General features: G+C 41.7%; 1 protein-coding gene across 4 annotated transcripts in view; it reads right to left on the reverse strand.

Moving 5' to 3' along the window:
- Positions 1-23,510, reverse strand: part of PRKN (parkin RBR E3 ubiquitin protein ligase) — a 1,016,620-nt gene that overhangs the window by 521,937 nt on the left and 471,173 nt on the right. For all 4 annotated transcript variants that reach the window (XM_039881217.1, XM_039881221.1, XM_039881234.1 and 1 more), the window contains one exon: positions 406-489. In XM_039881217.1, coding sequence (XP_039737151.1) covers positions 406-489 — 84 coding nt within the window. The remainder of the gene's footprint in view (positions 1-405; positions 490-23,510) is intronic.

Consider the following 23,510-nt stretch of genomic DNA (forward strand, 5'->3'; position numbering starts at 1 on the left):
GGCAGAAAGAGATAAAGCAAAAAAGTAGTTTTGAATGATATAGAATATAAATATAAACTATCACGGAATTAGAAAAAAATTAACACTACATCTTTGTTATTTTATTTTGCCAGACTCTGAACTGGTTCTTCCGTATAATCCACGAATATCGCTTTGTAAGGAGTTTAAATTGTCATGTTTTAACATAGTCACCCAAAGTGGCTAAGTCTCTAGGAAGTGTCACTGAAGAGTACTAACAAGGGCAGAATTCTTGGTAAATATTATAAACACTTTGAATCCGATAGCGCTTTTGGTGAGTATTATCGGACAGAGGAGAAGTCGGTTAGCGTTTTTATCTGCACTGTAATTTCCTAGTCAACACTGAAGATACCATAATTAAAGGACTGGACTTGACCAGCTACTCACTGCGGTGGTCCCAGGGCAGTGTGGGGACTGGCATTCACCACTCATCCGGTTCGGGATCAAGACATCGTCCCAGCAAGACGGGCCCTTTGAGGAAATAAAAAACACACATATCCTGGGTGCACAAATTGTAATCCGAATGTTCTCCCTAACACAGCCTCTAAAATTTGTCTACTTATATTGTAAAATGATGATGAAATTAACGCGTCTGCCAATGATTTTCAAAGTATGATGCACAGACCCAGGGAGTCCTCAAGACCCTTTGGGGGATCCAGTAGGTCAGGACTATTTTCGTAAATATACTAAGATGATATTTACATATTGCTGCAAACACGTAGGTCATTCACATCTAGTACAGTCATTCACATCTGGTACAGCCCCTACGGTTCAATTTAACTTTTAAAAAACTTAAATAATATTCTTAAATTCACCGTAATTACAACGGATGACTTTTAAATGAGCACATATGCAAATTTCACTCAAGAGGACTCAGTGGGGGCAGCAGCGGAACTTGAGGAGGTGGCAGGCCTGTCACAGGTGGCATGCTGAGCAGGCACATCTCCCGCCTCTCTCTCCTGAGGCACTGTGAGAAACACGCTTAGAAACTAGCAAACTTATAATCCCAATGAGAAGACAGCACTGGCCAAGAAGAGATTTCCGCTCTTTTCTGGAAATCTGCAAGAGGCTGCAGCAGAGGAGAGGCCTCTGCGCCCTGCAGGACCACAGGGAGGCTGAGAGGTCGCAAGCACAGAAAAGGCAGAAGGCAGAGAGGGCAGAGTGACACCTGGAGCAGTGAACACAGAAGAAGTTAAACTTTCATGAAGTTAAATTTTTATAAACAGGAGATCCTGAAATCTTCTAGAGAGAAATGTCAGATCAGCTACTGGAAATAAGAGTCAAAATAGAATTTTAAAGTAGCAGCAATACCTTCAAAGCCTGGAGGGAAAGATTTCAACCCACAATCCTCTACCTAGCCCATTAAGTGGGACAATGGTCAAAGTGATTTGGGGGTACTCAGGGAGTTGCCAAGTCTCCTTATATGCCTGGGAGGCGTCTGAGTTCGGAGGGATGCCAGCCAGCGTGAGGGAAAGTGGAGAGCGGCCCAGCCTTGGTCCCATCCACAGCTGTGACTCAGGGAGGGAGTCCCATAAGAGCTGGGTGTGTGGGTAGCTGGCGGGGAGGGAGGGAGGAGGGAGGCGCCTGTTGCATTTCAAGAGCAGGCGCCCAGCCAGTGCCCCAGCAAGGCTAGGACAAGAGGCAGCGGCTGCCATGATTTTACTACCGAGGACATCAGAGGTCCACATCAGGAGGGAAATGGGTCACTACCGGTCAGCACCAGGACCTCCCACTCCGCGATCCAGACCAAGTGGCCGCCACAGAAACCCTGCCACAGAAACCAGCGAAAATGTGGGAGGCCGACGGGGCCCCGGCCACGCGGACACGTCCACGGAGTGCTCGCCCCCTCCCTACGTCAACACAACACGCACACGCACGCTGCCTCAGAGGAGGACGGGGGGCAGAGGCGAACAGGGAGGCTCACGTCTGCCTCAAAGAGACGAAGCTGAACTTCGACAGAGGCTGTTTAAACCCGACCTCGAAAACAGCTACATTTCAAACACACGTTCATGAAACCGAAAGCCCCCGCTGAAGCTGGCCGGACGCGCTGGCCCTCAGCGGGGCTGCTGTCTGGGAGTCTGAGTTCGGGGGGTGCCTTCCCCCCAGTTTTCCTGCTGATGCAGAGGGTCTGCAGCATCTAAAATGTCTGCAGACAACGTGGTTTATGCCGAACACCTTCCTACCCGCTCTACCTGGAAGCTCTCGGTTGGGGTGCACAATGGCCAGCCCCCACCAAAATCCCTGGACGGTGGCAGCTGGAAGCTGGAGGAAGACGCGCGTCCCACGTGGCTGCAGTGGGAGAGGCCTCTTGGGAACCTGACGTTCTCCGGACGTCACTCGCGCGCCTCCCCTCTGCGCTGTGCCTTCCCCCCACGTCTGACTACACACGGAGTCCTAGGTCCCGCCAGCGAATCGCCGAACATGTCCCACGACCCAGTGACATGTGATCGGTCACCAAGGACATGTTCTCCTTGCTACACAGAAGGGTCAGGGGTCATGGGGAAGCTCACGGCCATTGTGGGGGATGAGGAATTCCGTTCTCCTTGCACATCTAAGTGTGGGGTCCCCACCTACAACCCGCTGGGGCACAACGGTGCAAACAGCCCCGTGGCACACAACCTTACAATCGCGCTATTAATTCGTGTTACGCAACCAAATATCTCTGTTACGCAGCGCGGACGATAAAAAGTCGAGATGCGGATGTTGAAACTGGAAGGCGATGGCGGAGCTGGGGGAGGGGACAAGCACCCTCTCCTGGCGTGCTGTCGCCTCTCGTCACAAGGCCGTCTGCGTACTTGACTGTTAAACAGGTGCTTATACCCGCTTGATAAAAATGACGAATGCACTGAAATCAAAGAGACAGAAGGAAATGACACCCGCACCTCCCTGACCCCACCGGCCTCACTTCGCTGACTGGGAGCGGGGACTTCCGCCGGATGCAGACTCCTGTCGCACTGGCCCCTGGACGAGGACCTGGAGGGCACACTCGGGGATTCTGCTTCGCTGTAGGTCACAGTTTGTGCTGTTTCCCGGTGTCATGAATCAGCGTTCCCATTTTTAGACAACTAGGAAACTTCAGAGTCCAAGTTTTAATCAAAGCATGGTCACAGGCCAGGTAGGGCTTGCCCTGTCAGCTCCATCGCGCCCCACCTGTGGTCACCTTCCACGGCTCCACGAGGGGCCAACGGGCTGGCTTTCGGATGGCTTGTCCATATGCTGACCACCAGCTCAGCACGCCGCATCCACACCCACGGCTCCCCTCAGCCAGGGCCTCCCCAGGGGCTGCCGCGCTCCCTCACGGCAGGGCAGGTGTTTCTCGAGAGTGACAATCCCAAGAGAGAGAAAGCAGAAGCTTCCGGCTTCTTAAGGCCTGAACGTGGCCCCAGCACAGCGTCATTCCCGTCACGTCCTTCCGGTCAAGAGGTCACAGCCCAGATTCGCTGGGAGAGGCAGAGCGCTGTCACTGTCTGCTGTCACAGCGAGGCGTGGGCAGTCGCCAAAGGAGAATCCACACCCGCAGCTCCTGCGGGCCCCACGGCGCCACCCTGCCTGCCGATGGCTTGGCCTTCTTCACGCCACTCGCCCCCCACCCCGGGCGCTGTGCTCCGCTGTCTGACAACGCCAGCCGCATGGAGATTTCCCTGCATTTTTATCCAGAATACCTGGTTGATCTATCTCTATTAAAAGACTTTAAATATTTCAAACATTATGAAACGCACTGTATCGCACTGGATATGGTTTATAGAGACAAAAATAACAAAACAGCAGCAACTCCATGTGCTCTCTGAAAGTCCATTAGGGTCCCTTTTGTGTTTTGATGCGGGCGCAGGCTTAGGCAGACAGTATCTGACAGTATCTGCACCCACACATAAACGATCGATGGCTTCCGATTAATTAACATAATTTCCTGATTGCTAAAAAGCACCCTTCAGCTTTTCAAGAATCTGAAACCACTGCCACATGAAATCACCTGTTTCATAAAACACATTCATTTGAGGCTAATTTTAAGTCGCTGAGGTCATTAATTCACTCAGCAAATTATGCACCTAATGTATGACAGGAATTTTGCTAGACTGCAGATAAAGAACTGAACGAGACTTCCAGTTCGGAGGATGAAAGTGATTAAATGAGTAATTAATACGTGGATTGTTGGAGGGTACATAGGAGGGACCCCTGGCCTAGATTTTTGGAAGGACTCTGTTTAAGTTGAGACTTGAGGAATGAGTAAAAACCAGACAGGAAGAGGAAAGTTCCCCGAGAGAAATGAGACTTAAGATCAGGGAAAACAGAACCAGATACCACCGCCTCCTAGCCTGCTTTCTGGGATGTACACCCTCAATAGGAAGATATTGATAATTAATCCATAATAGTTCATTCATTCTGTACAACATTCTAAATACCTTAGCCTACAATACTACTAATAATGTGACTCAACTAAATATGCAGTTAAATGTGATCTTATGCATCGTGTTGACTTCAAAGCAATGGAGACACCAAGATGATAGACAATGTCTGCGTACTTCTGAATCAGATGGACTGGTTCATTTGTAACTGACCTCACCATCCATGTAACGATGAGAACGTTACTCCAGGGGTCCCCAACCCCCAGGCCTTGGATGGGTACAGGTCATGGGGTGTTAGGAACCGGGCTGCACAGCAGGAGGTGAGTGGCGAGCGAGAGAGCGAAGCTTCATCTGTACTTGCGGCTGCTCCCCAGCACCAGCATCACCGCCTCAGCTCCGCCTCAGATCATCAGGCATTAGATTCACTTAGGAGCACCGGGCTCTGGTTCCGAAAAGTTTGGGGGCTGCTGAGTTACTAAATTAATCAGAACATCTGTTTCTTATGTGTAATGTGGGAATATCAACTGTACCTACATCATAAGATTTATAGTTAAATGAGATAAAGTACTTACTTCTATACACATAGCTAATATTCAATAAATATTGGAGAGTGCCGCTGAATAACCTTAATAAGAGAAAAACGTGATCATGGAAGAAGCACCCCAGTAGACAAAGAGTCAGAAAATCTAAGTGCTGGACATAATTGCACTAGAGTTTAGGCTAAACAATTTAACAACTTCGTGCCTCACTTTCTTATCTGTACATTGTGGATAATAAGGACTCAGGGTCAAATAAGATAAAGAATGAGTTAACTGATGAGAAAACTCATTATAAACTATAACAGGCCACACAGATAATAGTCAGTAAAGGGATACTGGAGCTGTGTGTATTCTTGTACTCATACATTTACCTCACACATAATGCCACTCCAAGTAGAAGAGATGCTTAATATATAATAATGCAGCTGCTGCTGGCACCAGCAACTGACCAGAGCGAGCGTCTATGCCTGTATTGATTACCCGATACTGCTGGCTTAACTCAACAGCTGTTTAAACAGAATATCTCAGCTGGCCTTGGAGATTTTTCCCAAATATTTGGTTATCTCTGTAGCTTATAAAACATAATTTGGCATAAGACAAATTTCCTTCCACTACAAAAGTATGCTTCATATCAGAAAAAGCAATCATTTCATAATCTATAACACTCAATAACATACTTTTCTCTCCAAGAAAATCATTTCAAGAGAGAAACATCACATCTCTTTCAAAAATCTGCATTGTCGTACATGAGATGACTCTTGGCCCACTGCACTATGGTTCCGCTGAGTTTTAACGAAGTCAATCACTGTCATTATTTACTGAGAGTCCCTTCACGTAGGGTGCCATCATGCTAAATGCATTAAATGTCAAACAATGAGCTTATTCCTTCACAATTTCCAGTTACCAAACTATTCTAAACCGCAAGATGCCTTCAATTACCTTACTAAGTGTTGACAGCTTTCCTGTAGGCACAGCGTAGCAATAGAAGATTTAAAAAGCGGTGATTTTTTTTGTGCTATTCCATAGCATTTAAACAATGGAGACAAATAAAGACTTCCAGTGATTCACTTTTATGCACTCCTAACAGATTTAATTTAGGAGAACCACGTGATTATCTTCATCTGTTCAAGCTCTTTGCTAAGAATAATCTCGCTGTTGCATGGAGGGAAATTTACTGCAGCTCAGACCGAAGCAGTTTCAGGCAGCACGATACGTTCCTAACTGTTGAGATGGTAGCTCTCATTTTAATTCAAGGCACGTAAATCTATTTGAATAACAACATTTATTATCATGTAAAGCTTCACAGTTATCTCAGCTGGCTTTACATCTTGATAATTATGACTGGACTGGACTGTGCTTATTAAAGGAGATAAGAAGTTTATGAGATTTCTGGTGAATGCCCAGATACCATCATCATCACATAAACACCATTTAGTCCTCAAAATAAAACCCTATGAATAACACATCACATTTTGGTGTGTACTGTACTACTCTACCTCCCTAAGGAGTGCTGAACTCAACTGGTTACCCTTTTTCAAGAAAGGGAAAGGAAGAAATCATATAGGATGATGATTAGAACTGTAAAGAGATCATAACTTCACTACCTTGTCTGTTGCTTCGATGTAATTAACTGCCTAGGAAGGTGTGTCAGCAGGGGTGACCATCTCGGCTGGTCCACAAAACTACACCCTGTGCAGTGGCATAGGCGGTACGTGCCTGTAGGACCTAAGTGGGCAACTGGCTCGATAAGAACCGGGCAGAGGCCGTGGGAAAAATCATTTCTCAAGGGCAGTGATGTAGGATGGGCCTCCTGCAATCAGTGACGGGCATGAGCAGGCCTCTCATTGCGCCTTAATTCTAATGACATGTGTATTTACGAGGTCCTTTTACTCCCAAGACCAGGGATTTCCGCTGGGGTGCCAGCCCATGGGCAGCCGTTCTTATTCCTGCCCCTTACTGATGTGGGGTGTGCAGAGTGAAAAAGAACAAGACCTTGATGATGATGACGATGATGATGATGATCATGATCATGATCATGATCATCATCATCATCGTCATCATCATCCCCCAAACGAAAAGATATGATTTCGGGCCAAAAGAAAAGTCAGTTTCTCCTTGGACATGGAGGCTGGTAAAGGATATATATTTTTTTAAACCTATGGTCCAGTTTGATATGCATTGAGCATTTGTTCTAGTTTATAAATTTTCCTCTGGGCCTTTTATTTCTCTCTCCCTTTCCTCTGTCTTTCTTTCCTCTGACTCTGTTATAAGAAAGGACCAATCACCTCCAAAATAATCAGTCCAGCCTATTATTTACGGCCTAACGAGAGAGGGGAGAAAACATCTTAGTTCTATGTTAAAACCAGCTAAGTTTGTGGTTATCTGAACTTTCTCAGGACAAATTCGAACTGGCTAAAGTCTCCATCGAAAGCGTTTTTCCTCATGACTTTCTGCAACACTCCCCTCATTATTATTTTATAATTTTTCTTCCCCAATAGCCCAATATTTGTGATGTAATAAAATTAGCGTATCTAAAACTCTTTTCTTTCGGTTTATATTTCTTAAATCGAATGAAGAGGAAAAGACTGTTGTTGGAGAACAAAGTTGAACTTGGTTACAAATCATTCAAATTCTTAATTTTCTTAAATAATAACACTTGTAGGGGTGAACTCTTCTCTCCCCATACGTCAAGCTTTGCTCAGAGACCTGGGCCTCCCATCTGCTCTCGAGGCCCCTCGCCTGCCCATCCTTGACACTGTCCCCACGCTCTCTGTAATTCCATCCAGTGGGAAAAGAGCAGGCAGCCCACTGGGGCTGCAGGTATGAGCCACGTTCCCTGGACCAGCTTTATCAGTGACACGAACAGACCGATGCCTGCTGATCCAACGTCCACCGTCCTACTGGTTCCAAAGGCAGAGAATGAAGGGACAGGGTTGACTGATATTCTAAAACCCCGAGGACAGCTACAGCAACCGCTTCCTATGAACACAGCTGTGCTGAAGACATCAATGACCACTGCACGCTAGCCCCGCGCGCGGGCTGTTCACTGGTGTGGGGCGCCATCGTGGCTTAGTTCCTCCACCAGCCTGGATGTCAACCCATTATAAATCCTCCTGTTTCCATTCCCGGCCTAGCAACGCTCCACTTCGGGGCACCCCACAGGATGGCTGCCCACTTGGGGGTGCATATCACAGCTGTTCTGCCCATTTTCCTGACAAAGCAAAATCGATGCGACTAAAATCAATAGATCTGGTCAGGACTTCCTGTAACTGTGATTATTAGTTGCAGTTATTAACTGTGATTATTCGCTTAGCATTCTCCCCCACCTACCACTAACTACTGCATGAATGACCAATTTTTTACAAAAATGAAAAATCCAGTATAGTTTATAACAAAAAAATGAAATAAGATCTTGCTTCAAAATGTTTGTTCTTTATTCACAAGACTACATCTGTCTATAATAATTTGAAATCTCAGACTCCTGCTGCTTTTTATGTTAACACCTCAAACTGGCTCCATTTAAAATATATATGGCATCGGCCAACAGATCAAGGATTCTTGGCTTCCGAAATTCAATATTCTCTCATTTCTAATAGTTTTTAAATTTCATTATTTCAGTACATGCACACAGTTTGTTAAAATGTATTCCATGCTTATAACTACCCAATATTATCCCTGAAACTATTCTGCCAGCTAAGACATGTTTGAACTTGATTTCGATACATGCCGCATTAAGAAACTTATTCGAAGAAGTAATTGTGACATTATTCAGGAATCAGAAGGCAAAGAGAAATGCACAGCATGTCTCTCGCCCGAAATTATGCTCTGGTTTAAGGAAATATTTTCTCAAAACTATGTTACTTAATTTTAGCTAATTTAGATCACATCTGCCATCACTTTACCCGAGGCAAAAAAAAAAAAAGCATGTAACTTAGAGTTTAATTGAAACTTAGAGTCAAACTTTTCCAAACTCTATAATAAAGCCACTTTTCTGGACAATTTGGCAGAGTCTCTGCCTTCTACCTCAAAATGACTAAGCATAGGAGAGCAAATAATATATTAAAAATGAATCTACGTACTTAAACACCCATAAACTCACAAAAGGATTTCTGTTTTGCTTGTGTGAATAAGACAGGGCCGATACATCCAGGAAACATGCAGTGTAAGAATAGCGGTATTATGCAAGTTTCCAGATTAATACTTGAAAAGAGAGCAGGGCAAGATCTGATTGTGATAGACTCATCGACTCTCCTTTCTATCCCATCTTCATGCAAAATCACAAAGCCAGATGTGACTCGACCTTTTCTTTGAAATATTCAGTGGTTGGCAGACTGGGAGCCACAAGCCATGAGCTGATGGCCTGACAACCAGGGAACAGTTAACATAACAGCCCCCAAACTCAGCACTCAGCCCTGTTCATAGGCAGAAAGCTGTTCACAGCGCAGAAACCCCTGGTGGCATCATCCCATTAGAACGAGCTTAAACTAAAGGAACAGGGAATGTGAATGCTGAATGTAAGATCCCAAGGAAACGGCAATCTATTGGAAAAGCTAGAATGACATTCAGGAACAATTAAAAAGAACAGGCAGATTTCCCAGGTCAAAGGTGAATTCCGATTCAGTAAGTCTTGCTTTTCAATACTTGTGGATGCTGTGTCATCTTTTCTAGAACCAAAGCCACAAGCTCTTTTGGATAACTGTAGTTAACTTATTAACTAGTGTCCTGCTACCCATACTAGTTCTTTCGAATGTTTTTTCCACTCATCTGTTGGAGGGTATCGCCACACAAAATTTAGAACCTGACACCATCTCTTGCCTAAAACCCTCCAGTGGCCTCATGCCACGCTCAGGACACTATGTGCCCCGTCTCCTAACTCGGCTCCCGAAGCCCTGCCTGATCTGACCACCTGCTCCTTCCTCCACACCTCTCCACTGACATTCTAGCCATTCCTACACATAAATTCACACATACCCTTACAAGGAGACGTAGAGTTATACATCAGTTTCAATTTTCCTGGCCTTTCCTCGGTTTAGAAAATCCTTTGACTTTCTGGTATCTTTCAGTAAGAAGGTCTGAGGGCAAGCTTAATCATATTGATGGTGCTTTTATAAAACCAGGATAACGTTGCATTTCAGTCTGTTTATTGGAAAACAAATTCTTATATTTCTTTAGTGAATATTCCTCAGCCACTCTCCACTGTTGCCTATTGCAAGTCCATGGATCTTAAAGTCAGGTTGTCACGTTTCGCTTTTCTGCTTGAAGATCCTGGCAACTGCGTTCCCCTGGGATTGCTCCCCAGCTGTCGAGGCTGATGGAGACAAACGTTTCTCTGCGACAGATGAAGGTGCAGAATAACGGCCACCATCCGACGTGTTTATTAGAATCTAGTGATTCAAGTGGTTTCTAAGAGAGAATGTAATAGGAAAATGCAGAATACAAAATAAGAGCGCCGAGTCCATGACTCATTACTTTACGTACTAAGTTGTGCCCTTGGGCACGTCATTGAAAGTCTACAAAGCTCAGATCGCTGCAGGAGTAATATGAGTATTGATATCAGCTTTATGTACTTCACAAGTCTGCCGTGAGAAGAAGACAACAAAAATAGGAATAATGCTCTCCCACCTTTCAAACACTGTGGAATGTTAGCTGTTTTTCACGTTAATTAGACCATTAGCATCTCAGTATAAAGCATTCATTGTGCATGCGACTCTGTAGCACAGTTGTGGAAAATCTCTAGGAGTAGAGTGGCATGCACAATGCCTCATGTTGTAATTTAAAATTTTATTTCCCAAAATAGAAATAATGATTTTCTTTAGATTATGAGCTAAATGTGTCTTCCTGCCTGGTAAACGAATATCATATTTTCTTCCTAGAGGTCCAAACTGTATTTTCAGGAATTAAAAATAGTCACGATCCACTTATTATTATAGTAACTTGATGCCAGAGAACTTTTGAAAAGAACACAGTGCTATTATTATCTTTTACCTTAAGAAGTATTTACATTGCACGTTAAAGAAACTCTAAGGCGCTCTACAAAAGCACCTGCACCAGAGATCTGTAATTTACATGAGAATTGATCTCAGGTAAAAAAAAATAGAGAAGTTTGTATCTCTTTACTTCTCCGAGATTTAAAGTAAAAACTAGTGGTTACTAAAATTGCTATTTGTTCATCTTTATATAATTGAAAACTTTAAAAGAAGTAATTCTTTATGCAAAATGCGCATAAAATTTCAATAATAGAAATGATGATTATGATATCCATTTAAATTTTCAGAGAGATCAAAGCCATTAAATGCTTTGCATTCATGTTATACAAAATATTTGAATGGCTAGCTCAGTTTCTCTTTCCAGATTTAGAACGTAACGTACACTCGAAAGCCACATCGTACAATCTTTTTTTCCAATTCCACTTGAAGTTTGCTCATGTCTCTTCACGTACTAGAAAGGCGGCTTCATGGTGTCAGCATCCGTAGAGTGAGGCTTTAGAAGAAGCCACAGGCTGGTCCAGGAAGATGACAGAGTTTCCGGTTGCTGGTTTCTTTCGGCTAAGCCGTGGGAGAGAATTCCTCATGTACAGGAAAGTTCCTACAAATGGCAGTTGTCGTAAGCAGATACGACTCTGAACGGACCTGAGAGGTACCTAAAGGCCTGCCACGGCATTTTAGGTATCACCCTTTAGCGTTATTTGAATATTGATAAAAATGTCCATGAAGATCCACAACCGTAATGAATAAATTCATGAGTTCAGTGTGACAATGGTGTCATGTACTGCAGCAGCCATGTAATGACTTGCGATCCCCCTGGGTTATTGATGCTTTTCAAAATATAATGCGCACTAATGCTATATCCAGTGAAAGCTCACATTAATCGCTTTCCCTGGGTTGTGCTGCCAAGGGGAGCATTTTGTCCTCTAGTTATGAGTGGCATGGCACCTCGGCAGTGCCTCAAAAACATTTCAAGAAGGCTTAATTATAAGGCAGATGACAGTGACTCAATAATCATATATGAAAGCACACATGGGAAGAACAGATTCAAGTCTCCGAACTGTCAGATGGCCTGGGATTATCATCAGTGAGCTAAATTCCACTGAACGTGAAAACAAGTCTCCAGAGTCCAATTTTTAAAAAAAGGTCAAAGGTGACACACTATTCTATGACCACCAATTGACATAGTATGACAAACTAGTTGATCAGTGTCTTTTGTGATCACGTGCGTGTGCACATACACATGTATGCACATGCACACACACACACACACACACACAGAGTCCTTACATAGCAGGCTGGTTGAAATAGGGACACAGTTGTCTCAGAGGACAAATCCAGATGGGACATGGAAGAGAGGCCTTAAAAATCCACGAAGACCAAAAAGTTTCTAAGTACATGAGATGTGGCAGGGAAGGGAAGAAAGGCTTTTCATGGTATAAGAAGATGAAGATACCCTCTTTACAGGACCCATGCTCGCCTGTGTATAGAAATTGAAATAATCTACATTAAATTCTCTTATGCTGTATAAATGGAGACTGAGAATGAGTCATTGCTCCCAAACACAAGAACAGGTGAGCTGAAATCAAGGGAATGATTATATGTTACGGACCTTCTGATCCCAAGGTATTATTATTAATTATATTAATTTATATGAACTGATAGCCTTCGACCTATGTATTATTTCAAATAAACAACACATATTAGATTACACCGTCATTCAAATATTTATCATGCATCTACTATGTGTTAAGCTGTGTTAAATGTTAGAGATCAAAGATTAATAAGATTTACCACCACACTCAAGTATTCTGTAATTTAGTGGAGGACATAAGATACCGAATATTTGACAAAGGAATGTTTAATATACTAAAGGAATTCAATTAATGAAGAAAGTCATCAGAATTTTGTTTCGATTTGAATAACTGTTTAAAAGCAAACGATACTCTTACCAATTGGCAGAGGAGGATACAATATTTTCCATTTATTCTCAACTAAACTGGTAAAATTCCAATAAAATAAGTGTGGATGTGGATTCCATTTGTAAATCAGTGGGACAGTTGGAATAGAGGGTCGCTCACACGAAGCCGGCCTAGGCTGCAGCTTCATTTTACTGCTGTCATTACTGTCCCCCCATCTAAGAATAATATTTTTATAACAAAATTTTACCTATGTTTTCGAAGAATTTTAGATCTCAGGACTGAGCTATTTTATTGTAAATAAAAGTGATTAAGGGAAAAAATGGTATAAAGTAATGAAGATTTAAAAAACAAATTTATATAACAGTGCTTATGAGCTAGAATCTCCATTATACTTTACCCATCTAATTAGTTATATTAATATCATTTTTTTTAAAGCCTTTAGAAATTTATCCAATAAAGCCTGATGTTGGTTTGAGAATTTTCGTAGTCAAACAGCAAATAAGTAGCGAATGAGCTCACACTAATGTATGCCCTTTCCTTTAATAAAAATTATACTCTTTCATTATCCTACTAACAAATGACTCCATAGGGAGAGTTTCTTCCTACTACATACAATGAAGTCACTCTGGTAGGCACTCAACTATTTTAAATGTTTAATGAGTTCATAACCAGTCTGGGCACTTTTCAAAACATGGAGCCTCTGAGCGCACGAGTGGACTCCTTATTTATCAGATTCGGCCGTTTTAAAATCAGAGAACCCTAGGGAAGTAAGTCTTTTAAATAGCAAATAAACAGATAAGCTTTTTCAGAGTATAGAAAGTTCCATGGCACAGAAACGAGTTCCGAGGTAGCAGCTTTTTCACCAATGGAAAGAAAAAAAAAAGAGGAAGAGACGGATGAGAAAATGATAAGCTGTTTGCATGGCAGCAATGGCAGCGCCAAAACACAGTCTTTAGGCATAGGTTTTTTTTATTTTTATTTTTGTTCATCAACAGATATACCCAGTGCCAACCCAAATCAGATACTGGGGATTACGAATAAAACCCTGGACAGAGACCAGCTACGCTGGAGAAGAGCTTGGTTGACAGGAGCCAAAGGGTCATGGTCGCAGACAAAGCCCACCCCCGGCTGCGTGCCGGCAGCGAGGACACCACTGCCCCCTCGTGGTGCTATGTCAGTCTTACCGGCGCCGCTATTTATGAATTAACTGGAGAACATTTGTCTCTCCAGCTAGAATGCAAGCTCCTTGAGAGGAGGGACCTGCTCTGCAACTCGGTGGCTGCTGCACATAAAATCTGTACTTCATATATATTTGTTGAATGAAATGGATGGATAATTGAGAATGCCTGACTGATTTTCAATCCTACATTGAGATGGAAATAGGAAAATGCCAGGAAAGGAACATCGACTATAAAATGCGAGTAACAAGCCATAAAGGTTGCCAACTGTATGCTCCACCTGGCAGTCTTATTTCGTTGAGAATCTCCTTTTCTAAGATTCTAGAAAAGTCACCACTGACAGGGCTGGGAAACACAAGTACATCCACAAGGAAGAGACAGTTTTTTGTTTGTTTTGTTTTGTTTTGGTCTTAATATTAGTACCACTTACCTTTTTATTTATGCCTGGAAGTTCTCATTTCATGATATTAGAAAATGTTTCAAATGGAAATGCCCCTGGTTGTAACATAATGACTAAAATTACATCAAGATGTCAAAATAAACAGTATCAGAAACTTTTCTAAAAAAAAAAAAAATCAATTTTAATATAAGAGATGAGAACACAAGGGTGTGTGCTCTTATAACAAGAAAAGGCAGGAGAAAGAGAAATCAAATATATATATTTGAACTTTGTTCAAGTAAGTTTGGAGCTGCAGACTGCAGTTTTATTGTGTTTAAGTCTAATTCGGAAATGAGCGTTTACCCTGAGTAGGGCTCGGTGCGTCACAGGGATGAAGCATGATGTCTACCAGGAGGCGCTCGCAGGGTAACTTCTGGGCTACGATAATTCAGAAGGAGTGAGGATGTCACGGACTTCAAGTTTCCCACACCGAGGGGCTCTAATACTCCTCTAAGTTGAGGGGCAGGGGGTGGAACACAGAGATGGAAGGAAGTAATAGAATTGGGGAACATGGGGCTGTATTCCCGCGCTGGGGCAAACTCCTTAACCTGTCCCACGTCAGTGGTGAACCTTAGAGAGGCCACAGTATTCTCATAATTCAGAAAGAAACTAGGCAAAGAAAATTGGAAAAAAAAAAGCACTATGGGCTAAGTTGATTCTGAATCCCAGTTATAATTCCCACATGGTAAATATTCTAGAAGTCCAAGGATTCCAGAATCCTGACAACCTAAAATGGGGCCATTTCATGAGCTCATCATCTCTCAGTAGTTACTAAACTAATGAGAAAAAAAAAAAGTTTCTCTCAGTTAATAGAGAACTACAAACTAATAATATATGGCTGATTTTAAAATTAACTGGCTGTCTTATCAACTCGCCAAACTGTCTGTCATACCTTTCTAACCTTAAAGAGAATAGCATTTATTAGAAAAAAAATTAAATAGGCTTAGTAAAAATACCTTGTGTATTTTTTAAGGAAATGCCTTTCACAAAGGGATTAGATTTTGGATGCTAATATTTCATTTGTAAAAACAGGTAAAGTTATGCCAACAAATTAAATAACGTAGATGAAATGGACAAATCCAAGAAACCCCAAACTACTGGAACTCATTCAAGAAGACATATAAAACCAAAGAGACCTGTAACAAGTAAAGATATTGAATTAATAGTTTTAAAACTTCCAACAAAGAGAAGTCTAGGCCCAGAGGGATTCACTGGTATATTCTACCAATCGATTTTCAACAAGGGTACCAAGACGATTCGACACAAAAAGATCAATCTCAACGAATGCCGCTAGGACAACTGGATTTATGGAAGAATGATGTTGAACCCCTATTTCACGCTATTAAGTTAAATGGCCCAGAGGCCTACATGCAAGGGATAAAACTGTAAAAGTCTTAGAAGAAAATTTAGGAGTAAATCTTTATGACCTTGGAAATGGGGATGGTTTCTTAGATATGACATCAAAAGCAGAAGCAAATAAAGAAAATACAGATACATCGAACTTAAAACTTGTGTGTTTCAAGAACACTATTAATAATGTGAAAAGACAGCCCACCAACTGGAAGGAAGTGTTTGCAAATCACATATCCCATAAGGAATTTATATACAGAATATACAAAGAACTCTTTCAACTAACTCAGTAAGACAAATACCCCACTTTAAAAAGCAGACAAAGGACCTGAATAGACATTTCTCCAAAGAATACATAAGAATGGACAATAAGCATATGAAAAGATACTCAAGATCATTCATTAGAGAAATGCAAATCAAAACCACAAGATGTCACTTCTCACTAGGATGGCTACAATTGAAAGCAAACAAACAATAACCTGGCAAGAAGTGGATAAACTGTAACCCTCATTCCTTGCTGGCAGGAATTTAAATTGGCGTAGCCCCTTGACGCACATATGTCCACATGAAATCCTGTACACAGCTGTTCATGACGGCACTATTTATAATAGCAGAAAGGTAAAAGTAACCCAAATGTGCATCAACTGATGTACTGAGAAACAACACGCAGAATATCCACACAGGGGAATATTACCTGGCAGTGAAAAGGATCAAAGGACTGATACAGGCAGCAAACTCGGGTGAGCCTTGAAACATTATGCTAAGTGGAAGGCGAAAATTACAAAAGACCATTTATTATATGTTTCCATTTACATAAATTATCCCAAATAGGCAAATCCATAGAGACAGAACATGCATTAATGACAAGCGGAGATGAGGGAAGGATGCAGTGGGTGGGGAATGAGGCGTGACCATGGGTGCCCGCAGGTTTTCTCAGAGGCGTGACCATGGGTGGCCACAGGTTTTCTCAGAGGCGTGACCACGGGTGCCCACAGGTTTTCTCCTCAAGGTGATGAAAGTGACCTAAAATTAGATGGTGCTGACAGTTCCGCAACTGTGAATGGACCCCAAACCACTGAACTGTAAACTTAATAAAAGAAAGTTTTACTATGAAAAATTTCAAACATATTCAGCATTAGAATGTATGAGGACCTCTGGTATCTCTGATCCAGATAAAACATATATGTCAATATTCCGACAATCTTATTGCATAGTAGATAACATTAAGAGATTGCCATTAACTTTGTTAGGTATGTTCAGTATGATAAGGTATGATAAGATGCATACATATTTAATGTATATATTTATTATAATAATAATGAATTTACGTCTAGTGGAAAGAGCACATTATGTTTTACATATTTCTTAGGCATTGTTACTATACTGTAATAAAAAGTAATAGTGGGTTGGTAGAAAGCAAAAGTAATAGGTGACCAATTGAAATTGATTTCTGGAAAAAATTTATATTTTATTTAAAAATATTTCTCTATTAACCAGCATTAGAAGGAAGTGTTCCAGAGCTTTTACAGACTCTGTCTCACAGTTTAAGGTCTAAACGTAGTGGCAGAAAATAGCGACAAGAATTAAAAGGAAGTCAGTCAGGTGATAGCATTACTGAGGACGTGACCGGCTCTGTCTACACCCCGCTTGTGTGTGCTCACACTGAACTAAATAGAGAGAAGCCAATTCTCTCTTTATTTTCTCATTTTAGAGTCCAGCGATTTTTCTCTCCAGTCAATTCTAAATATAGAACATCCTCGAAGCTCTATCTACACAATTATATAACTCAAGTATCCAAACGTCTCATTGATATATTCTGGGATATTATAACTCCTTAAGAGCTTCGGTAACTTTGCAATGATTTGAGGCAATGTTTGTGACACAGTGTGAAGCCAAAAGCCAGAATAGGACAGGGACTGACATTCTCACCCAGAACAACAGAAATGCAAATGTGTTTTCCTTTGGAGCTCAAGGTTTGGAAAATGCTAGACCTTAAGATTCGCTATGAAACTTTATGATCTATAATGGACTTGTAAAAAGTAAAAGCCATGATCTCAATCCTATTTGGCGATTCATGCCACAGAGGTGTGGCCCCTTTCTGTTGTCTAGCTATTTACACTTAGTATTATAATACACAATTCTCAAGTAATTACGCAACTTCACTTTGAATAGCCTCACTAGCTATTCTGGGATCTCTTGAAATATCATTCATAATATGTATCTCACTAGAAATAGCATCCCATTTGTTAAAGACTTCTTTATTTCCTTTGTTATATTTTCATTCTATATGACACATTATTGCTATGCAATTATATACTTTTTTAAAGTATATAAATATAGCATTAAAACCAATATAATATCATAATTAAAGGATAAATTCCAATCAAAATAAAATATATAATTTAATGCTATTTATATTATATAACTGTTCAGGATCAGACAGAAATGAGAAGAACAAGGGAAGCAGTTAGATGAAATTAACGCGGTTTACTAATAAAGCTCATGCTTCCCCATTTGGCTTGTGAAAGATTTGAAACAGTCAAGCTAAGAGTTACTATCAAGACCATGAGACTTACACAGAATGTCATTGAGCAGAATTGTTAAAGTGTAGAAAGTGTGACGGAGTCTAGGATCAGGGGTCCTACTTAGTGACTGAGCTGCTAGAAGTCCTTTGAGATGCTTATGAAACAACTGTTTAACTAAAGTGAACACTGGAAGGGAAGTTCCATGCACTCTGAACTCTCTGCAAGCATTCAGCGTCTTTCACTTTTTTAAAAGCACCCAGGTCCGTCAAGGGACTCACCGTGATTGAAAATAGAGAACCCAGGTATGTCTGAATCTTCTGCCTCCGCCACACTGCACACTGTGCTTTATTTAATTTTGTGAATTGGAAAAAAAAAAAGGGCTACGCATTTAACTTGTCATCAGTTTAAGGAATAAATTTTGTTCTGTGATTATTATAAAATATAAGGAATAAACGTTTGGTGTGAATCAGTGTTTACAATTAAGATTGCATCCTTGTCGTGAGTCTGTCATTCTACTAACGTGGGCTTATTTTGGCCTTATACATATACATATGTTGGTCATGCTCCATTTTTTTGGAAGATATAGTTTTAGAAGCTCAATAAGCACATGCAGATAAAAAAAACCCAAAACTATAGTATTATCATCCTAGCTAACATTTTATCCTTTAATAACCCCTATTCTGATTTTTTAAAGCGATATATACATATGCAAATTATGCAGAAAGCTACCTCACAGTCTCTAAAACCACTGGCCTTTCGAACATTTTTCCTGGTCTGCTTTTTTAAAAAAATAAATAAACCCAAGAATGCTGATGAAGCGGAAAATGAGCCTACGGGAAAAGCACAAGTTGATGAAAGGTATAAACTGCTCGCGTAGGAACACCGTAGAAAAGTCCTTGATTTCACTAAAGTTTGTCTCATGCTCGGCTCCCAGGGACGAACGCCTTCAGAGGGACTGGGACCTCCAGAGGCTCTTCATGGTCTGAACCAAAAGCTTTGCAGTTCCGCGTTTCAGCTCATTCTGCCGCTTCTAATTCGAGCTGGACTTAAACTCTTATCTATGAACAGCAGGCCTACAGATAGGGCCTATCACAGTGGCTCTGCTGCCCAGGGAACGCTCACCTCTGCGACCGGAGTGAGATTAAGTCCCTCCAGACAGCCTAAGCAAATGGCCCATAACTTGTCCCTGTCACTCCCTCTAATGCCTTTGTGCCGTAAAAGAGGCTAACCAAGGTGTAAATATCTTCAAGTTACTAGCTGTGCTCCCTCTCCCTGGCTTTTTTGGCGATCCCAGCATCATCCTGCTTATGCAGAACAAGAAAGTCAGAGGCAGCAGTCCTGAAATTTCTTCGCAAGGATTTAGGAATCCATTGGCGGATGTCTGTCTATTACCGATTCCATAGGAAAGCACATTTCTCTTCTCTTCAAGGTCTTTCAGTTAAGGTCCTTCCGCCTCACCCTGTGTACCCCACTCTGTCTCTAAGAAAGACACCACGGCTAGAATGGCACAGATCAGGTCATATAATTTAGCCAATTATCTTGGATCGAATAGATTTTACTTCAAGAACAGGTGTACCTGAATATAAAAGGATGTAGGCATCCCTATGTGTTAGCTGTACTCTCCTGAACATTTATTTAAAATAATCAGAACGGAAGAGCAAAGGAATATGATTATTACATAAATGTTGCTTGAGAAACGCTTCAGGAATCGGTTTCAAATCCCTGTAATTGTTAACGATTTGGCTACGCATCCACATTTCTCACTGGGACTGGTTTCCTGGAGGGCGGACACAGAACCGGGATTTCTGCTCTTCCTCCTGCTCCCCGCCTAGCACTGAACTCACCCGAGCTCTTACTAGATGGCGAGTGAGTGAAGGGATGAGAGAGGAACACATTAATCGAACCGGGAACTCGAGCTACTGGGCTCCGTGCAGAACCAATCAGAAGACGAGCCTGACGTGGGAATGCAGGATGCGGCCGAGACGGGAACAGAAGACTCGCCAGCACTGGAGACTTATTCCAAAGGTCAGATCGAGCAGGACGTCAAGGCTCCGGGAGACACAGACAGCGACAGGGCAGAGCGACGTACTGAAGCGGGAAACCATGGAGCAGCCCAGGGTCGCTCTGCGAGTCGGCCGTAGAAGGGAGGTCAGGGCAGTCACTCGGGATTGAAGGGACATTGACAGACACCCAAAGGCTGGGGATAAAAAGGCGTTAACTCTAAGGTGCCTCACGGTGTTTTAGATAGTGGCCATTGTTACGGGCATCTTATCTCCTCTACAAGGATCTGGGAGAGAAGCACCCTGAACTCGGAGGCCTTTGCAGATAGCGCATTTTCCAAATGATGTGGGGGACGCACGCGGATGCCACGCGACATCCGAACTGTCTAGCCCTCCTGGTAACTAACATTCTTTTAATTTCCATGATTACTTTTAAACTCACTTTTTAAAAAACCGTAGAAAAATTTAACTTACTTTTTACGACATACTTTACCCACCATTTAAACCATTCCTAAAATAAATTTTGGAAGTTTTAATCTTTTAAATGGATTTAGTTTTCTGTTGAAAGTATTATCTCGTATAAGTCCAGATTTTTATTTATGAATATATGTGTGTGTTCAATCAAATGTATTTACTGGGAAATGCATGAACCGGGCATATTTTTAGGCACTTGTGGAGCTTTCTTTCTAGAGAAGGGTGAGTGAGATGGAAGGTGGTCATGGTGACATGTTTGATTGTCTGGTGATATCTGACAATAGAAAAATTAGACAGATAGGAAGATGATAGATAGATAGATAGATAGATAGATAGATAGATAGGTAGATGATAGATAGATGATAGATAGACAGACAGACAGACAGACAGACAAACACTAAAGAAAAACAAAGAAGATCAAAGATAACTAGGGCGGGACTGGGGGAGCATGCCATTTTACATAGGGTCAACGGGGAAAGCCTCTTTGCTAAGGTGGCTTTAAAATGACAAGTGAATTATACTTCTATATTAATTTAACTTTTCTAGAATTAGGTCTGGTCAAGAGCATATTTTAAGAGCAGTGGGTCCTGGCCACAAACATATCCTTTCAGAGATAAATTAGTCCTCACGACCCATTCACGTCGAGGACTTTCCTTAAAAATCAACAAGATGAGATTTGTGAAGTCCTGGCTTTTCTTCTTCATTGTCCTTGGCAGGGAAGGCCCTGGACATAAATGGAGGATTGTAGATGATGTGTATGATCCTGTCAACCTTGAACTTGGTATGCAGAACATCATACATTTTTAGAAGTTATTTTATTTAAGAAAGCATTTAATACTGAAAACTCTTAATGTTTATGTGGAGATGTGAATTATTTTATTGTAATTTAAATTTCAAGAGTCATCATCTTATGAGCTAATTGTTTAAAAAAATAATGTAATACATTTCAGTAATTTTGTTCTAGCTGATTAACTCACGTTTCTGTGCATTTTTAACGCCTGCCTTCAGTATCTGTATTTACTTACTTTGCATTTTTTTCAAAGGCTCTTGTAAAGTTGAAGGTAATATCGATGCGAGTTAAATGTCTAGGAAAAATTCTGATACGGAACAGTGTGCTGTGAGGAACGTGGGCTCTGGGACTGGACGATGTGGGTCTTGTGCCACCTCCAAGCTTTGAGACCTTGGACTTCAGCCCACACTTTCCAGTGGATCGCTTCTGGCCACCGGCAGTCATGCAAAACCACTCACTGCAGTTATGAGTTCTGTTTTGAAAATTATTTCTAGTGACTTTGACATCTTCAGGGGACCCAAGATATATCAAAAAAATATGGGCTTTAGTCTGCATGACCAGTTTTGTTAAATTAGTAATTTCCCTGTAACTTATTTAAATTTCATATACAACAGGTTAAACCCTTTGTGTTGAAAGCCAACTTTTTGACAGAAACATGCTCCCTCTGGAGACAGAGTCTGTCAGGACCAAGGAATATGTAGCACCGATGACCCTTAGCACTTCTAATGTCTTTAATTGTGGTTAAAGCAGGAAATAAGATGTTGTATTCAAATGTTTAATTGAAGTATAACACATTTTTTTTAACTCCTTCAAACTTAAAGTTGCAAATACAGTACAAAGAACAATTTTTTGAGAGTAAATTGCTCTGTGGTGCCCTATCATACCCGAAAACGGTGTGGATTTTCTACAAACAAGACATTCTCCTACCTAATCACAGTCCATTCATCCAAATCAGAAATTAACACTGAAACATCCTAACCATTTAATCTTCAGGCCCCATTTAATCTGTCACAATTGTGTCCTTTATATGAAAAGAAACCAGGTAAGAATCGTGCATTGCATTTAGTGTGTCCCTTTAGAAACTTAGTCTGGAATAGTTCCCCAGTTTTTCCACGACTATTACAACCCTGACATTTTTGATTATCATAGGACAGTCACTTTACAGAATATTTGCAATTTGGATTCATCTGCTCTTTCTTCATGATTCTGGTTAGGTATCTTTGGCAGGAATGCCACGGAAGTGATGCTGGCTCCTTCCTGTCACATGCCATCAGGAGGCACACGAGTCCAATTTTCCCATCACCAAGTAAGCTCACGTACATCACTTATTTAAGGGGCAGCATCCGCCAACGTTCTATGTTGCAAAGTTGTCCTTTGTAATTAGTATTTTGGGGGAGGCACCTCAAAACAATATTTAAATTGTTTCCTATTAAACTCTCAATTTATTCAGTGTGGACTCACGGATTCCTATTGTATTTTATGGGTTGTATTCAGTTATTATCATTTTCATGCTTCAAATTATCCCAAGTTTGGCCAGCTGGAGGCTCTGCCACTTAGTTCCTGTGTCCTTTCTCATATGCCCCTATTGTGCCAAAAGGCAAGTACCTCCTTGCCTTGTGACACAAAATGATGCTCCAGGCACATCTTTTTCATATGTCCCAGTCCTGGAATCAGCCCTGGTTACTTTTAGTGACAAATGGTATGTAGAAAGCAAGATTTAGGTCCGGGGCATGCTTATTGCTCCTGAGGTATCACCGCTTCTAAAGGCTAGTAGGGTTTATTTTCAGATTCTTTCCCTATTTGTAACTCGACTTCTCTGATGGAGAGAAGCCTGGCTTCTGTTACCTTCCAACGCGCTGTCTATTTGCTCAGTCTCCTGATAGGCCAGGCCACCCCGCCAGGAGACTGCCTTCCATCCTCTGCTCAGGATCCATCTTCCCGTGTCAGG

Source organism: Pteropus medius, unplaced genomic scaffold (genome assembly GCF_902729225.1).
Source record: "Pteropus medius unplaced genomic scaffold, Ma_sr-lr_union100, whole genome shotgun sequence".
Taxonomy (NCBI): Eukaryota; Metazoa; Chordata; class Mammalia; order Chiroptera; family Pteropodidae; genus Pteropus; species Pteropus medius.